The sequence below is a fragment of the Pinus tabuliformis genome, chromosome 5_1 (assembly GCF_031772625.1).
Source record: "Pinus tabuliformis cultivar Carrire ecotype Pingquan chromosome 5_1, CPIR1, whole genome shotgun sequence".
Taxonomy (NCBI): Eukaryota; Viridiplantae; Streptophyta; class Pinopsida; order Pinales; family Pinaceae; genus Pinus; species Pinus tabuliformis.
In genome coordinates, this window is record NC_142305.1 from 569,766,570 (window position 1) to 569,785,647 (window position 19,078).

At 32.3% G+C, this 19,078-nt stretch overlaps 1 protein-coding gene and 1 pseudogene across 1 annotated transcript; both read right to left on the reverse strand.

Annotated features, from left to right (window-relative positions):
- Window positions 1-586: 586 nt before the first annotated feature.
- LOC149166106 (ribonuclease 1 pseudogene) lies at window positions 587-1,619 on the reverse strand (annotated as a pseudogene).
- A 7,319-nt stretch (window positions 1,620-8,938) lies between these two features.
- On the reverse strand, window positions 8,939-10,324 carry LOC149166107 (ribonuclease 1-like). Its single transcript, XM_089431285.1, has 3 exons — window positions 10,136-10,324; window positions 9,862-10,017; window positions 8,939-9,472 (listed from the first exon to the last, which is right to left on the reverse strand). The coding sequence occupies exons 1-3, from the start codon at window positions 10,268-10,270 to the stop codon at window positions 9,050-9,052; spliced, it is 714 nt and encodes a 237-aa protein (XP_089287411.1). The 5' UTR covers window positions 10,271-10,324; the 3' UTR covers window positions 8,939-9,049.
- Window positions 10,325-19,078: the final 8,754 nt, after the last annotated feature.

Below are 19,078 nucleotides of genomic sequence, written 5' to 3' on the forward strand. Positions count from 1 at the left end.
CGGTTTTGGTTGATAGCGTACGGCAGCGTTGAAATTAGATTTCAACACATATCCCAATCTAACCTATAACTACAAGTATAGATAAAAGCTCCTTCCCGCTGGTCAATCAAGCCTATCTGCCATACCTCCCGCATTGGATTGCATTGTCTGCCATCTCCGACTACATATCCCAATTTAACCTGTAACTACAAGTATAGATAGAAGCTCCTTCCCGCTGGTCAATCAGGCCTATCTGCCATACCTCCCGCATTGGATTTGCATTGTCCGCCATCTCCCTCACATGGCGTTACCTATGTTAAAGAGGCATGTACCCTTCTTAGCACGACTCTGTGAGACGTTATAAAAAAATGAACATTGAAACGAAATGAAAGGGAAATTGTTGTCGACAGATATGGATTAGTGTGAAGGAAAAATTGGTATTCATGTCGTAGTCGTTTCGATCCACCAGAGAATGCTCACAAGTATCAGGCATCATACTGTTCGTCGGCAAATGCGTGCGCATCTGATGCTAAAACGAAGGAAACAAGACCTGTGAAGAACAGTTGCTCGAAGGCAACACAGTGCATGAAATAAAATTAGAAGCAGATTAATCCACGAACAAATATATTTGATACAGCTGCTCGTTTCCGGATTCGTCCGTGTTACATTCAATTCCTGCTGAATATCCTGTGCCCGCTTGTACAGCATTCTGGATGCTACTCAAACTGTATTCCCCGCCGTCTAGACGAATTCCTGCCCGCTCCAACGCACCCAGAAGATCGACACTCTCTTTGAGGCGCAAGGCCGCTGCGAAATAATCTTGTTGGGCGAGAAGAGGCTCAGAGCAAGTGCCATGCTTCTCCCACTCGTGTTCCCAGAAACTCATACTGTTACTGCTCGGGCAAGCTAACGATGACCATTTCCCGTTCATCTCCTTTATCACTGATCTGCACATTTTTAGGTTTGTTTCATATTACTGTTTATTAATTTTTGTTTTTGGTTGGTTTACGGACGTTAAGTACATTAATTTGAAGGGATCTACCGGTATTCTATATTAGCAAGGCCGAGCTCTAAAAGGTCGAAGAGATTCGTCCTGACTTCGAGATTTAACAACAAAAACTCCACCAACTAAACTATCCTTTAAAACTCTATGACTGTTCTCCATTAAAATCAACCATGTAAAAAAAATGGATCTTTAAAATTATTATGATATCTCTATCGTATACCTGTGAAGAATCGAAGGAATTGGTAGAGTCGCAATTAGAAGGATGGCGGCCATCGTTGTAAATTTGGCCACAGTCCATGAATTGAAAAATCTGATGGGGGTTTTCCTGTGCTTGGATAGCAGCAGCTAGCTGCTCTATTACAATACGATCCTGGCCACTGTTAAATCAATACATTAACATCAATTATTACTATACCCCAGATTCAAAAATATACCAAATTCATTTGAGTAATTTTTTTGAAGTGTGGTTTAGTTTGATGATGAATTATGTTAGATGGTTAGAAAAGTCGATTAAATGATGTGATTAATCGCAAAAATAATTTTATTATCCATATAATTCACAAAAATCTTAATTTTTCTATGAGAAATGCAAGTCTATATCAAAGTCCTGAGCTTGTATTGCCTCCAACTCCATGGCGCCACAGAAAAAGAATATTATGATAAAGGCACCTGCAATTTTAGCCGAGCATGATCTGAGCAGGTTGGAATCCATTGTGGATGCTGATATATTCACCTATTTCTCCTCTACAGATGGGTTATTTGGCTGCCAATGCCTATATAGGTTGAGTTGGGAATTAATGATTGAAACGTTTAGAAATATCTGTGAAAAGATTCCACTAAATGTGATCGGAAAACCGTGTATGTCATTAGTGGGATATTGCGAAGAGAAATCTGACAGATAACGATGTGACGTCCATTGTTGCAAGTTCCAGTGTTCACATTCTTCCACTCTTTATCTAAGCAACTTGAGGTTCCAATAATCTACCGATTATGCCACCTCCCCGTTTATCAGGCGAGACGTCTTTGCCTCTGTAATAATTCATCTTTCGGTGAGCCGCTTTCTGTTCACAATAATTAGTTTGAAATATAAGGAAATTTTGAATACATATCCTCGCATTCATCTTTCGGTGAGCCGCTTTCTGTTCACAATAATTAGTTTGAAATATAAGGAAATTTTGAATAGAGATCCTCGCCTACATGCTGTAGATGTTACTCATCATCATTGGATTAAACAAATGCATGCGCAGAGATGATATATGCCCAGCTACTGCCCACTAAGAAACCAGTTATTTGCTGCCTAACCTAACCCTGTATTTAAAGGTTAAAAAATGCTGCTATTATCCTGTCTCTATCGTCGTACATGGTTTGTGATGGAAAATTATGACACTGGTTACTGTCCAGAGGCACAGGGAAATTCGAAGATATATACCTACCACTATAGGCCATTGTTTAATAGTGCTACGAAGACAACTAAAGCGGAGAGAAATAAAGAGATTTCTGGAAGAAAACAGATGATACGGACACAGATAATCATATATTAAAATAGTATATAATATTGCCCTTGTTTAACCAGATGTCTAGAGTTAAAAAAATTATTTTTGTATATTATAAAATTAATTTTTAATATATAAATAAATTTAATATCCTCAAAAATTACAGACACTTAAAACATTTCAAATCATAGCTTAGTTTTAGGGAACTGGTCCTCTACACATTTTTTTTATTTTTTATTTCATGGCAATTCAGTGGACACACTGCTTGCTCTTGGGCTTCTCTCTGCTCTATGGCTAGAAAAGATTTAGGGGACGGTTTTTCTTTCTCACTCAGCAAATCACATAGTTCAAATTTATCATTTTAAATATTTTTATCAAATTTCCAATAAAATCTATCTTTTAAAAATAAAAAGCATCCCACAATTACATTATATATAAATTATTCATATATAATTTTAATGATATATATATATATATATATATAAATTTATTAAAATTACGATTCAATTTAATTTCTGTAATGTACGCAATTGATTGAATGCAGGTTTGTTTTTATTTAATTAATTCATAAATTAAAAAAAAAAACTGCAGTATAGACATCACCAAACCCGACCCGGTCCAAAATCATATCATAAAATATTACAAAATCAAAATGCAAAGCAGTGACTTGGGTTTATTTTCAATATATTTTTCTCATCATAAATTTTGCAAAGTGACTTGGACGTATGCCTGCAGGTGTCCCTAACATTAAAGATCTGGTTGATCTTTATCGTCACAGCTGCATGGGAGAGTATCGATCCATGTGATTCCATCAAACTTCTTTTCTCTCTGGCTACAGGCTTTTTGGTTAATGAAGAAATTCCACTAAGCCGTGGAGCAGGGAATTTAGATCCCAACAAGTTCCACAAGGCCACTTTAGTTCCGTTGATTGAGGAATTAAGTTACTCATTTAGTTCAGGAATTAGGCCACCTAAGTTCAGTTTATTCCAGCTGTCAAATAATTGTTTGACATTTTGTTTTTTTCCCTCACATTCATGCTATAAGGTAGTGGAAAGTTTACCATACTTAAAATTATTAATTTAGTTTTCTATAACTGTAAAAAAATTTAATTTAGTTTTCTCTAACTCTAAAATTTTGATGAGAGTAGTGATTTTTATTATTAGTTTTAGTTAACGTAAGACTCTAGCAATTAATTTCATGTTGATCACTATTAATTTAGTATTTACTCATGTATTTGATTGGTTCATAATTTTGAAGGTTTTATTGCAGCTTTTGTACTATATGGATAACTGCCTCATATATTTTTGTCATAATTTCTGGCTGTGGTTGCAATATTTATGTTATGATTTTAAATATTTGTGCAATGATTTTTCATTGTTAAGCTTAATATGAAAACCACTAAAATTAAAATATTTGAAAATACTTCATACTCACATATATAGTCTATTTACCATCACATACAATCCACAGTTATCCACCATATTTTAAGCAACTTACTGCCCATCATAATTTAAGCAAGTATTTGCATAAAAAGCGAATAGGAACAAGATGGAAATAATATACCTTAGGGGGTTTTAACATCTAGGAGAAAAAGTGTAAATATGCAAACTTAATATTGGTTATTACCTACGAAAAATTTATGCAAGTGCTTATCCTTTAATAGAAAATTAAAAAATGAAAGCTTTTCATGTTTGAACATAAACAATTTTGTTTGTTCTATATAGTATTTTTAAAGATATAAAAAATAATAATATTTTGTTCCTATATTAAAAAAAACATGACGAACAAAAGAAGTTTCCCCAAACAAATAAATTCAATACGTATATTAATTACATGGCTCATTTTAGAATCTAAACGATTTCCCTAATTATTTATAGCTATTAAATTGTAGTTAATTTCATTCTCATTGCAAAACATTTGATTCTCCATTGATAGTAAGTATTGATATGAGTATGGGTTTTTGAGTTTTCTTCTCAAAAAAGTCTTATAAACATTATGGGTTTTTTCATTTATGGTGAAATATATGTACATAGTGTTATATAACATTTCTTGTATTGTTTTAATTTGTCATTTTTTCTCCACAACAAGATTTTAGATTTTCTATTCCTTCTTATATGGTTTATGGTTGTTTTGATTTTGTAATCCATTTGATATTTTCAGCAACAATCAACATTTTATCACATTTTTTCTTTATATAAGCGTCTCGTTACTTTGTGAATTGCAGTCTTATGGTGTTTGTAACTTCAAGAGATATGGAATGTTGCAACAATTATTGATCCTGTAATTTTATCATGCTCTACACAAGAACTTTGATTTTCATTTAAGTTGTTGAATAGAAGTTTTAGTTAGTCTAGTAGAAAATAAAAGAATTTAGAGTTAGATATTGCCTTTATGCATATATCATAATGTTCTCCTATGGACAACATGAAGATAAATTTTATTAGATATCATTTTTGGGATTCAACTGCGTTAAGTAAGTCATTCAAAGTATGACCATTTCCATGAGAGGTAGTCGTAAAGTGACTAATATCTCATGATTTTTGAATAGTTCACTTAGCACTCATTGCATCGGGTGATGCTCACAGGGGTGAAGAAGTGGGATTGAAACTAGTGAAATGTGGAGAACGAATCACATAGCATCAATCATCACTTCCGGGGCTTGCACCCGGTAACCAGGACTTCCCAGGAGGTCACCCATCCCAGAACTCCTCTGGCTCAAGCGCGCTTAACTGTGGAGTTTTTCCCCACAATCAAGCCCACTTAGCTTGCTACCCCATTTGCAAAACCTTAGCAAGTATTGTGCCTCATGAACCATTCGGGTAGAGATCCCTTGACTCTTTTTATGCCCCAAGATAAATTTTATTAGAAGGCAACTACTTTTCATTTTCTTGGGTTGTAATGTTTATGAAAATTGGAGTGTTTGTACCCACATTTTGCATTTAACATATAATAGTAAAAGTGTAAATGTGGAAATTTAGTAGTGGTTACTACCCACCAAAATGTATGCAAGTCCTTGTCACTTAGTAAGAAACCAACTTTTCCACTTCATATATCAATTTGATTTTTTCTAAAAACATAGCATCCATTTAAGTGGCATGGACTAGGCTTCCCTACAACACTTGTTTTAAATGTCTTGATATGTGAGTGGTTTAACTTCTTTCCTTAATGTGAAAAGAATAACTTTTAACCAACGAAAATTACATATTTAAAAATTTAATATCACATTGTATACCAAGTATAAAGTCATTTGAGTTATATTTAATTGTGTGTTTCAATTTTTTAATGTAAAATTTAAAAAATGATTTAATAAAATAGCGTAGTAAGTTTGAGTTAAAATACACTTTTTTCACACTTTTCTTTGAGAGCATTAAAGGTATCTGTTGGGATCACACCAAAACCCATAGGTGTTAGTAAAGGATGCATCACTTGTCACGATTAAAGGATGCATCACTAAAGTTAACCAATCCTCAATAGACCGCTAGTCCATGTCACGAAACACACGGGGAGTGCTGGATTATCCAATGCCCAACAATCTCCCCCAGGGCGAGCCAGGTGTGATTCGAACTCGAGACCTTTGGCTCTCATACCATTTGTTGGGATCACGATTGTCGTTACACCAAAACCCTCAGGTGTTAGTAAACAAACACATCGCCAGAGTTAATGGATCCTCGAGAGACGGTTAGCCCATATCATGAAACACACGAAAGCGCTGGATTATCCAATGCCCAACCGTATCTTCTTAGGTTAGTTTGAGGAACCCAGATCCAGATATCAAGGAAGATGCTAACCGATTTCTTGCATGATGGTTGATGGTTCATTTCAATATACTGCGATGGTGTCGACAAGGACCGAGACACCACCTTAGGTTAGAAGAAATTGTACAACGGATTTGCAGTGCTTACGACTATAGCTTTAACGCTCGATTGAATAACACTTATTTCATTTACTTATTTTATTCTGGATCAAGTGGAGGCCAAGCTGAATCTGGATCCCAAGAAACTGAGTGCCACCAGGAAAGTACTGAGCGAATATGGAAACATGTCGAGCGCCTGCGTGCACTTCATCTTGGACGAGATGAGGAAGTCATCTCAACAAAACGGATGTTCGACCACCGGAGAGGAATTGGATGTGGGATTTCTATTTGGATTCCGGTTGGGCTTCACTGTAGAGACAGTCGTCCTGAAGAGCCTTCCCCTGCAGTGATCGAACCACAGTCGTCTCAAAAATAAATCTTGTTACTTGTTACGGTAAATATTTGGTTGTGCAAGGTTCGCAGGAATCAGACTCCAGAGTGAAACCCAAATAACTGCTTGCTTGGATATTATGTAAACCACTGACAGTCATGTCCTTTGATTTTCATTTCTAAGCTTTGCATAATAAGACTATTATTTGAGCTCATTGTTGACCAAACTTTTCAATTATTAGTGTTTTATATATTTTCACAATCAATTAAATATTTTAACCTTCATTCTTTTACATGTTAGTATGTTATTAACCCTATGTTTTTTCCATAATAATAAAATTATAACTTTTCCTTTGAACTATCTTAATTAGACAAAATCAACTAAATATTTAAAAACAATTCATCTTATCTTTTATCTCATATATATATATATATATATAAATGAAATTATAGAAATTTTGTGAAAAAATGAAATATACTCCTATTTATTTATTTTTATGAAAACATGAAATTATGGAAATTTTGTGAAAAAATAGAATAGGCTCCTTGCATCCATCTCTCTCATGTGCACTCTTACTTTTCAATCACATCACATGCTCATACACATGTCCACCCTCTTACTTTTCTATCACATGATATGCTTACACAAGCATTTTGTATAATTCTTTTTAGAATTAAGAACTTTTATTATATTATAAAATAAAAATATATTTTAAAATAAAATACAAATAAAAATAAATATTTCTGTTATTAAAAATATATAATTAATTATTATATATTTAATTATACTTTTAAAATATATTTGTGACCAAGGACAAATAGCAGGTCAACTAATGCTATATCAGCGGCGAACGATTACTATAGTCCATGCCTGAGGGCAGGGACTAATAATGATACTCATCGTCATAAAAGTAGGAAAAGCCAAACGAAGTGGAACTAACTTGATAATTTCACAAATAATGATTACCTTTCCATTGTGACAAAGTGGACCTTTAAGTAGATTATATTGACGTGGGAGAATGTTGGTAGAAGAATTGATAAAATATGATAGTATATTATAAATAGCGAGCGGAAGTTTGGAAGCAGTTACCAGTGATCCACAGATGGAAACCCCGGTTCAACCCTCATCGTTTACGTTAATTAATTGCGCGTACCAGTACTAATCGAGGCTGGGGCTGTGGTATTGCTGAGATGAGGGCTTGAGGTTATCACGAACCAAAAGAAATACAATTTCCGTATTATAAATTTCCTATGTTTTAGAATTTTTATAATAATTGTTAGTTAAGTTTGTTTGAATTTTATGGTCCTGGAATTGGAATTGTCACGTTTCAGCAGTAAAATTCAAGTAATTTAAATATTTAAAAAGTATTTAGGAGGTTTTATTTATTTATATTTTAAATAATAAAAATTTATAAGTTTATAAAAACAATATTACAAGTTACTTATTTATTTATTTTTATTTTTATATTTAGCATATGTTCTCAATAAACTGATTAATAGGAAAGAGAATGTTATATTAGTAACATAAGTCGGTGATTGAGAGGAAATGTTTATTTTTCAATTCAATGTGATAGGGATGTGTAAGTGTGTTTGTCCTTATTAAAATAAAAATAAAATATTTTTTCAATAGAAAAACAATATCGGCTATAATAATAAATAAATAAATAAATCAATTGGCATTGGCATAATTAGTTGAAGATGGACCTCCTCAGCCAGGAGACCCAGGATCAAACCTCACACGAGGTGGTTGTGCTTCATGTTAGAGGGAAGAAAGATGCTAAAAAATCCAACCAGCCAAAGAAAAAATATTATGCATATTTAATTAGTTGTCCATTTGATTTAATATAAGTAAAAAAAATTAAGTCTCACTGACACAAGCACAACAGATTGAAGATGAATCTCGTTAACAAAGAGACCAAGAATCAGGTCTTACTAAAGTAGTTATGCTTTGTGCCCAAAAAAAGGCTAAAAATTCCAGTCTACTTAAAACTAAACCAATTTAACTTTACTACCAGACAATTAAACAACTTTTATTTTTATTAATCATATTTCCTAAACATTCCAAAGTTTGCTCGGATGACCTCGAAGACAATTATGACCTTCACAATAAGTGACCAGAAGTGTGTTGTTTTTCCCTGTGAAAAAAAAAGAACGGAAAAAACAAAAAAATGACCAGCAAAGACAATCTGCATGGAAATTGTTGAAAATGATTTGTCACGGCAACATAATTTTGTTAGGAAATTGGTGGAAAATAATTAAAGAATTAATATGAAACTGTAAAGCAAAAGCCAAGTTCATAGCAAACATTTTTTTATTAAATCCACCAGAGAATGCTCATAAGTATTCAGGCATCATACTGTTCGTCGACAAATGCGTGCGCATCTGATGCTAAAACGAAGGAAACAAGACCTGTGAAGAACACTTGCCGGAAGGAAACACAGGGCATGAAATGAAATTAGAAGCAGATGAATCCACACACAAATATATTTGATACAGCTGCCCGTTTCCGGATTCGTCTGTGTTACATTCAATTCCTGCTGAATATCCTGTGGCCGCTTGTACAGCATCCTGGATGCTACTCAAACTGTACTCTCCCCCGTCTGGTCGTATTCCCGCCTGCTCCAACACTCCCAGAAGATCGACACTCTCTTTGAGGCGCAAGGCTGTTGCAAAATAATCGTGTTGGGCGAGAAGAGACTCAGAGCAAGTGCCGTGCTTCTCCCACTCGTGTTCCCAGAAAGTCATACTGTTACTGCTCGGGCAAGCTAACGATGGCCATTTCCCGTTCATCTCCTTTATCAGATCACTGATCTGCACATATTTAGGATTTTTTCATATCACTGTCCATTAATTTTTGTTAGAGGGTAGTTCACTAATACTAAGTCGCGTTTACAAAAATCAATTTAAAGGGATCTACCAGTGGCCAAATTAACAAAGCTCAGATGAGATTTGATCGTGTAAACTCCCAATAAACAAAATTTAACAACAAAAACTCCCAATAAACAAAATTTAACAACAAAAACTCCACTAACTAAACTAATGAGATTTGATCTTGTAAATTCCCAATAAACAAAATTTAACAACAAAAACTCGACCAACTAAACCATGCCTAAGAACTCTATCACTATCCTAATTAAAATCAATTATGTCGAAATAAATTGATATTTAAAACTATTATGATGTCTATCTCTATCGTATACCTGTGAAGAATCGAAGGAATTGGTAGAGTCGCAATTAGAAGGATAGCGGCCATCGTTGTAATTTGGCCACAGACCATGAATCGAAAAATCCGATGGCGGTTTTCCTGTGCTTGGATAGCAGCAGCTAGCTGCTCTATTACAATACGATCCTGGCCACTGTTAAATCAATACACCAACATCAATTATTACTATACCTATACCCCAGATTAAAAAATATACCAAATTGATCAGTTTGAACGAGTAATTTTTCTATTAGAAATGCTACGGAGTCCACCTGCTGAACCAAGTAAAAGAAATCAAAGTCCTGAGCCTGTACTGCCTCCAACTCCATGGCGCCGCAGAAAAGGAATGTTATGAGAAAGGCACCTGCAATTTTAGTCGAGCATGATCTGAGCAGGTTGGAATCCATTGTGGATGCTGATATATCCACCTATTTCTCTGTCCACAGATGGCTTATTCGGCTGCCAATGCCTATATAGGATGAGTTGGGCGTTAATGATTGAAACGTTCAGAAATATCTGTGAGAAGATTTCACTAAATGTGAACGGAAGCCCGAAAAGACGTGTATGTAAGTGGGATATTGCGACCAGAAATCTGACAGAGAACGATGTGACGGCCATTGTTCGATACTAAGTTAAACATACGCAATGCGGTGGCAGGTTGCAAGTTCCAGTGTTCACATTCTGCCACTCTTTATCTAACTAACTTGAGGTTCCAATAATCTACCGATTATGCCACCTCCCCATTATCAGGCGAGATGTCTTTGTCTCTCTAATAATTCATCTTTCGGTGAGACGCTTTCTAATCACAATAACTAGTTTGAAATGTAAGGAATTTTTTAATACATATCCGCTGCTACATGCTGCTATTATCCTGTCTCTATCGTCGTACATGGTGTGTGATGGACAATTATGACACTGGTTATGGTCCAGAGGGTACAGGGATATTCGCAGATATATACTTACTACCCTAAGGCCATAATTGATTTCATAGTGTTACGAAGACAATTAACGCTGTGAGAGATAAAGACATTTATGGAACAAAACAGATGAATAGGAAATCATATATTAAAATAGTATATAGTAGCGCCATTATCTAACGAGATGTGTGATGTTAAAAAAATATTTCTGTAGTGTACAATTAATTTTTAATATATAATAGATTTAATATCTTCGACAACTTATATTTAGCAATATTTTTAATCATATTCTTTTAGATAACTGCTTCTAAACACACTTCTTTTTTATTTCATGGCAATTCCAGTGGGCATCTCTCTGGTCTATGGCTAGAGGCTAGAAAGACTTAAGGGGTACATTTTCTTTCTCACTCAGAAAATCATATATCTCAAATTTATCATTTTAATTTTCCCTTATCAGATTTCTAATAAAATTTATTATTATTATTTTTAAATTAAAAATATCTTACAGTTAAATTATATATAAATTATTCATGTATAATTTTAAATATACAGGCCTTTGAGTAATGAACAAATTCCACTAAGCCGTGGAGTAGGGAATTTAGATCCCAACGAATTCCACAAGGCCACTTTAGTTCCGTTGATTAAGGAATTTTTAATTCAGGAATTAGGCCACTTAAGTTCAGTTCATTCCAGCTGTCAAAGAATTAATAGACATTTTGTTTTTTGTTTTTCAAACATTCATATTCATGCTCTAAAGTAGTGGAAAGTTTACCATATTTAAAATGATTAGTTTAGTTTTCCCTTGGAATTTTGATGAGGAGTACTGATTTTTATTATGAGTTCTGTTTAACTTAGCTTCAGCAATCAATTTTTTGTCGATGAATATTAATTTAATATTGATTTATTTATTTGATTGGATTATAGTTTTAAAGGTTTTATTGGAGTTTTTGTGCTATGTGAATAACTGTTTCATATTTTTTGTCATAATTTCTGGATGTGGTTGCAATATTTATGTTATGATTTTAAATATTTGTGCAATGATTTTTCATTATTAAACTTAATATGAAAACCACTAAAATTAAAATATTTGAAAATAGTTCATACTCATGTAAATAGTCTATCTACCATCACTTACTATCGACCATTATCCACCATATTTTAAGCAACTTACTGACCATCATAATTTGAGCAAGTATTTGCATAAAAAATGAATAAGAACGAGATAGAAATAACATACCTTGGGGGTTTTAACATCTAAGAGGAAAAGTGTAAATATGCAAAACTTAGTATTGGTTGCAAGTCCTGATCCTTTAATAGAAAATTAAAAGATAGAAGACTTTTCATATTTGAACATAAATAATTTTCTTTGTTTTATATAATATTTTTAAAGATATAAAAAATAATAATATTTTGTTCTTATATTAAAAAAACATGACAAACAAAAGAAGTTCCCCAAACAAATAAATTCAACAAGTATATTACATGGCTTGTTGAAGCGGTTACAACCAATAATTTTAGAATCTAAATGATTTCCCTATCTATTTCTGATTATTAAATTGTAGTTAATTTCATTATCACTGTAAAACATTTGATTCTCCATTGATATTAAGATTGATATGAGTATGGATTTTTGAGTTTTCTTCTGAAAAAAGTCTTGTAAACATTATGGGTTCTTTCATTCATCGTGAATATATGTACATAGTGGTATATAACATTTCTTGTGTTGTTTTAATTTGTCAAGTTTTCTCTACAACAAGATTTTAATTTTTTTATTCCTTCATATATTGTTAAGGGTTGTTTTGGTTTTGTAATTCGTTTGGTATTTTCAACAACAATCAACATTTTATCACATTTTTTTTTTCTATAAGCATCTCGTTACTTTGTGAATTGCACTCTTATAGTGTTTGTGACTTCAAGAGAACTGGAATGTTGCAACAACAATTGATCTTGTAATTCTATCATGCTCTATAGAAGAATTTTGATATTCATTTAGGTTGTTGAATATAAGTTTTAGTTAGTCTAGTAAAAGATAGAAGAATTTAGGGTTTGATATTGCTTTGTATGCATATACCATAATGTGCTACTATGGACAATATGAAGATAACTTTTATTAGGAGGAAAATACTTTTCATTTTCTTGGGTTGTAATGTCTATGCAAATTGCACGGTTGGTACCCACACTTTTTCATTTTGACATCTATGACAACATTACCCTTTAACATGTAAAAGTGTAAATGTGGAAACTTAGTAGTGGTTACTACCCACCAAAAATTTATGCAAGTCCTTGTCACTTAGTAGGAAATTAACTTTTCCACTTCTTATATCAATTTGAAATTTTTCTAAAAACATAGTATTCCCTACAACACTTTTTTAAATATCTTGATATCTGAGTGGTTTAACCTCTTAACCTCTTTCTTTTATGTGAGAAGAACAACCTTTAACCAATCAAACATCTATATTTAAAAAAATTAATATGACATTGTATACAAGTATAAAGTCATTTGAGATATGTTTAATTGTGTTTTCAATTTTTTTAATGTAAAATTAAAAAAATGATTTATCAAAATAAAGTAGTCTATAAGTTTTAAAGTTTTTTGGCTATATCTTCTTAAATTTATTCAGAATTCTAAAGAGATTTGTTCGAATTGCAAACTTTTTAAGATGTTGAATTCATAAACATATCTTAAACGATAAAAATAGTAATTTTACCAAAAAAATATTTTACTAAATACAAATTCAAAATTTTAAAATGTATAATAATTAAACAACGACAATTATTACATTATAAATTATTTATTTTAAAATATTTAATAATATTTAACGAACAAATTAGTATGATTTTACATATTTTTATCAGTAAAATATATATATATATATATAGTAAAAGAGGGAGTTATTTATTTAAAAGGTATTTTTACCTAAGAAAGCTCAATTTATGCCCAGCTATTTGGATCAATAAAGGAGATACGATTACCATTTTTTTCGTCAATGGTGGAAATATAATTCTTTTTCATGAGTGTGCCAAGTATGGAAATAATCTCAATTCAATCTCAGAAATTGATGGCCAAGTCTTTTAAGGATCAAGTTGAAGCAAGTGTTTATCATTTTGATGATCTGTTTTCAAGAGCCAATGAGGTGTGTTTTTAAATATATTTTATAAATTTGAAGAGGTGTTTATTGAGAAAATAAATTTATTTGAATAATAAAAAAAATTAAAATTTAATAATTTTTTAAAAAATATGATAATAAAAATATTTGAATCTAATTTTTTTTACGATGAAAATAAATTCAACACCAATAAAAAATAATATCATTCTTAAGAAATATAATTCACTTCACTACACAAACAACATACCTCGGTTGTTAATTTGAACAAGAGAATGCGAGTGAAACGCGTTAGTGACTTTGTTATTTATAACACTCGTTCGGCACGCTCTGCAACCCCATTTTGTTTTTTCGACTAATGTCACTGTCGTTAACTAAAGCTACCTTTCTACACGCCCTTCAATCCCAATTCGTTTTATGGAGTATATTGCCTGTCGTTAACAAGTCTACGCTGAAAGAAAGTCAATATATGGTCATTTAACGGTTAATCATTGTTACGTATCTAAACGTAGTTTGTTTTTTTGTTATTTTAGATAGGATTCGTCTACTGAGGTGGAAGAATTGTTCGGATGGTCAAAAGTGACTGGAATCTGGGTAAAAAAAATTAAAATTATTTTGTAAAAGCAGTATTTAAATCATGTTTTTGATGGTGGAAATTGATTCAGCACCATCAAAAATGTCTATGACACCTAAAATTTTGAAGTTTAACAACTATAACTTGGATTTACAAAAATCCTTGGCGGATTTTCTCTAAATATAACCGGAATTTCCATAACTTTCCAGGCAATTCCTCCGGCTAATTAAACTACGGCTTTTAGATATAGCCCTGCTACATGACAATCAAACCACCTTAGACATAGGCAATGAATAGCAAAATTAATTTTTATCATTGTAAATATCTAAAACTTACTTTTATTTATTTTTTATTAAAATTTTTCCTTAATCACAAATTTAACCGTATTTTTAATTATAAATTATAAAAAATAACTAAAATTTTAATGACAAATTTGCTAATATGATAGTGATTTTATGACCAATAATTTACAATTTTTTAAAGATCAAATATGATAAAAAATTGATTACAAATGTAGTGATTTTATTATTGTCATTTTATTATTATTTAAATAATAAGTTTTAAAATACAGAATTTTTAATTAATTAAATGTGGTTGATATAGGTTGAAAGATTTATTTGTAACTACACAAACTATTAATAAATATATAATAATAAAGATAATATTACAAAAAAATTATTACATACCACACAAACTATTACATCCCACACGACTTGAAGTATGTAGACCCAACATATGAAATATAATTACTTATATTGTATTTTATTTTTCATTAGAGCTTACAATATTTAAAAGAGTTCATGATGCATTAGTGACTTCACAACATAGTCTTCTCCTTGATAGAGTTTATGGAAAAATATGTGTATAAATAGTATTTGATAATACTTTCTATTACTAGATAAAATGAAGATGTTTAGGATTATTTTAAGTGATTTTTTTGTATGATGAAACAAATGTATTTAGATTATAATTATATTAGTTATATTATTATTATTTTATTTTAATATTAATATTTTTATAAAAATATAAATATTTAATTATTAAAAGTCAACCATGGTTAACTATGTTTATTTTAGTGCTTATGATATCAATCCCTTGGGTTTATTATTCCCTTGGGTTAATCATGGTCAATCATAGACAACCATGGTCAACCATGGTCGAATGTCGCATTGTGACAAAAAATGTCTTGATATGAAAATCATGGGCAATCATGGTTAACCATGGTCAATCATGGTCCAATGTCGCATTGTGAAAAAGATTGTCTCGATATGAAAATCAATCATCATCAACCATCGTCTAACGTCGCATTATGACAAAGATTGTATGAATTTGAAAATCGACCATGGTCAACCATGGTATAACATCACCGTGTGACAAAGATTGTCTCGATATTTAAATAAACGATGGTAAACCATGGTCTAATCTCGAATTGTGATAAGAATTGTCTCAATGTGAAAATCAACTATGGTCAACCATGTGATGACACATTTTCTGCAAGTAAACAATTGTATTGCAAGCTTCTCCCAACAAGGATAGTGGAAATACATATTCATGCAACATTGCTCTAACAACTCCAACAATACTTCTTTATTTCCTCTTTGTAACCCCATTTTGTTGTGCGTTATGTGGTACAATTAACTCCCTTCTAATACCGTCCTTGGCACATAATTCTTTGAAGGCATTAGACACATACTCTCCTCCATTATCACTTCTCAGGGATTTAATTTTCTTTCTAGTCTCATTTTCAAATAAAGATTCAAATTCAACAAAAATTGTATAAATCTCATCCTTATTCTTCATTAAATAGATCCAACATTTGTAGGAAGAATATTCTATGAATATCACATAATACCTATGCTTTGTAGTTGAGACTATGGAAAATGGTCCACACACATTTGAGTGAACTCTCTCTAATATGGCTCAAACTCTTCTATATTGGACCTGGAAGGAGGATTTAACATATTTTCCAAGAGTTCATCCCTTGCAACCATCATGTTGATCAAAGGTCCATTTTAGAAGTTCAGTGGTGATCTGTTGCATTATTTTCAAAGTTCCATGGTGTATATGTCCCATGCACCTATGCCAAATCTTTCCAACATCTTGGTCGTGAACATGTTCTTCCTTACTACTCAATGCAATGCATGCATCCACCTCTAGCTTGTATATACTTTTAACCTCAACACCATTTTTTTTACTTTTCCTATAGCAATATGCTTCTGATATGCCTTCCCTCTATTGAATACCACATCATATCCTTTGTCTTCAAGTACAACTACAAAAACTAGATTTTTCTTCAAACTAAGCACATACATTACATTCTTTAGGTGAAGATGGGAGCATGACTCCATCTTAAAGGTGACAGTGCCAATCTCTTTGGTACTATACCTTCTATCATCTCCAAGCTCTATGTGTAATTGTAGATCCTTTGTGTCTAAGATGCTGAAGAAATACTTATTTCTTGTCATATGAAATGAAGTACCAAAGTCTAAATACCATACACTACCTTGTACAATACTTTCCATGCAAGAAATAAGGGTGAATTCCAACTCGAATTGTGATGTGATATCATCTCCTCCTACTCCTTTTGTGTGCTTCTTACTTTATTTCCTGTGTGGACACTTGGCTGCATAATATCTATACCATGGCAGTGAAACCATTTAATTTTATTGAGGTCTTTCTTCTCACCATGGTTCTGGCTTGAATATTCCTCTTTTGGACCTTCTTTCCCTTGGATTTCTTTCATTTTTTTGCTAAAGAAAAGTTTTCTTCATCATCAGTTCTAGATGAGACTCCATCTCTAGTGTTTCTTCTAATCTCCTCTTGCACCAAGTCAGACCTAAGTCTCTCCCAATCTAGAAGCTTGTCTCTTCCATTAATGGAATCCTAATCATTGTTCTAGGACTTTGGAAGACTAAGGAGTTCTAAGCTCACAAGTTCAGATGATGGCACAGTCTCTCCAACTCCTCCAATTTCATCTCTCCCCTGAGTGAATTTGGATACATATTGAACAATAGTTTCATTTTTATTTATTCGAGTGTTCCTAATCTTATCTCTCAATGCCATCTTCCTGGAATCACTGCTACTTTCAAGTAGATCTTTGATAGTTTTCCACATTGACAAAGTAGCCTTCTTTCCTTGCAACTTTGAAACCACATGGTCTTTGACTTCCTCCAGGATAATGCCCTTGGATTTTACAATATCTTTTTTCCACTGAGCCTGTTGTTATGCATATGATGCTATTGGTTTTGGAATATATGTTTTTGTGTATTCTAATACCCCATTTTCATCCAACACAACTTCCATTCTATATTTTCAAGAAAATAAATTCGAAGTTACCTCCAATACATACTCAAGCATCAATCTATTGAAATATATTGTTCCTGCACTGAAGAAATACCCGCACCACAAATATGCTATTTAAAATTTCTTTGAGAGCTGATTGGGAACCCAGTTTCTATGTAGTTTTCAAATGCTCTAATATCATGTAGAAATAACTCGAAAATTGTAGTTGTTAATGAATTCAGACATAAAAAATAGACACAAATTTGTTATACTCAATCTGCGAAAGGCAAAACATATAATAGAAACACATGCAATCATTCAATCACAATGAACATAATTTTTACTAGGGAACCCAACTAGGAAAAACCCCTCCTCTATTTATATTATATCATATGAGAATAATGATCTATTACAATGGTAGCTTCAAGCCTTGAAGCTCAACTTGCACTGCAATATTGATTTCCTCCTGAGTCTACTCTCGCCAATACTTGGCCAGAATAGACCTCATGCTTCCTCCTATTTCCTTGTGTAATTCTTGCTCCTGAAGAATAAGGAAGCTCCGATTTCCTTGTGTAATTCCTGAGGAAATTAGCTCACTTGCTACATGCAAACTTTGTACACTCACTAGTATACAATAATGATTACAATTATGGCTTTTTCCTCCACTTCACTAGGTAATTTCAATTGCATGCATGACTAGGGCTATTTTTGGTAACTTGCCTAGTTAACTGAGAGATCAGTGAGTTAACAACAATTAAAAATAGTCAACTGAACTCATAATGACTCTATTCTATACTAGAGCTTAGATATCTGACTTTAAATAAAAATAACACCTCTAGATAGGTAGACCTTAGCTATCAACTTACACACATCTCTACTTCTAGCCCATAAACTTGAATTGATTGATTAAATTGAATGATTTAGCCATGTCACTCCTACTAACTTCCCGGAAACTCATCCTGCTAAAGTGGAAATTCAAATTTCTCAATTTGACTAAGGCACAAGTCAAATGAAGCCTTTTCTTGCTACAATTTAATACATAGTGCCAAAAATATTGAATATATGCATAGTTGTGACTCTTATAGTTATATCACATGATTTAGTTATTGCTACAATTCATGTTCAAATGTAGTTGTAGCTTATAGTGTATGCTAAAGCTACAACTTACAATGTTGTAACTCTGCAATTAACATTATTGTACCTTTTTTTCATATTTAACTAATTACTCGATTTTAAAATTCATCTTCTTTTTTTCAAACTTATCTTTTATAAATTATAATTTTTCTTGTGGTGTGATTCTTTATATCACAACTTGGTTTCAATCTCTTACACATATTT

Excerpts from the sequence above, each read along its gene's own strand:
- LOC149166107 (XM_089431285.1), bottom strand. The coding sequence starts at position 10,270 with ATGGATTCCAACCTGCTCAGATCATGCTCGACTAAAATTGCAGGTGCC. Across the intron at positions 10,018-10,135 it reads TCTTTTACTTGGTTCAGCAG|TGGCCAGGATCGTATTGTAA; the intron begins GTGGACTCCGTA and ends TTGATTTAACAG. Across the intron at positions 9,473-9,861 it reads ATTCCTTCGATTCTTCACAG|ATCAGTGATCTGATAAAGGA; the intron begins GTATACGATAGA and ends AAATATGTGCAG.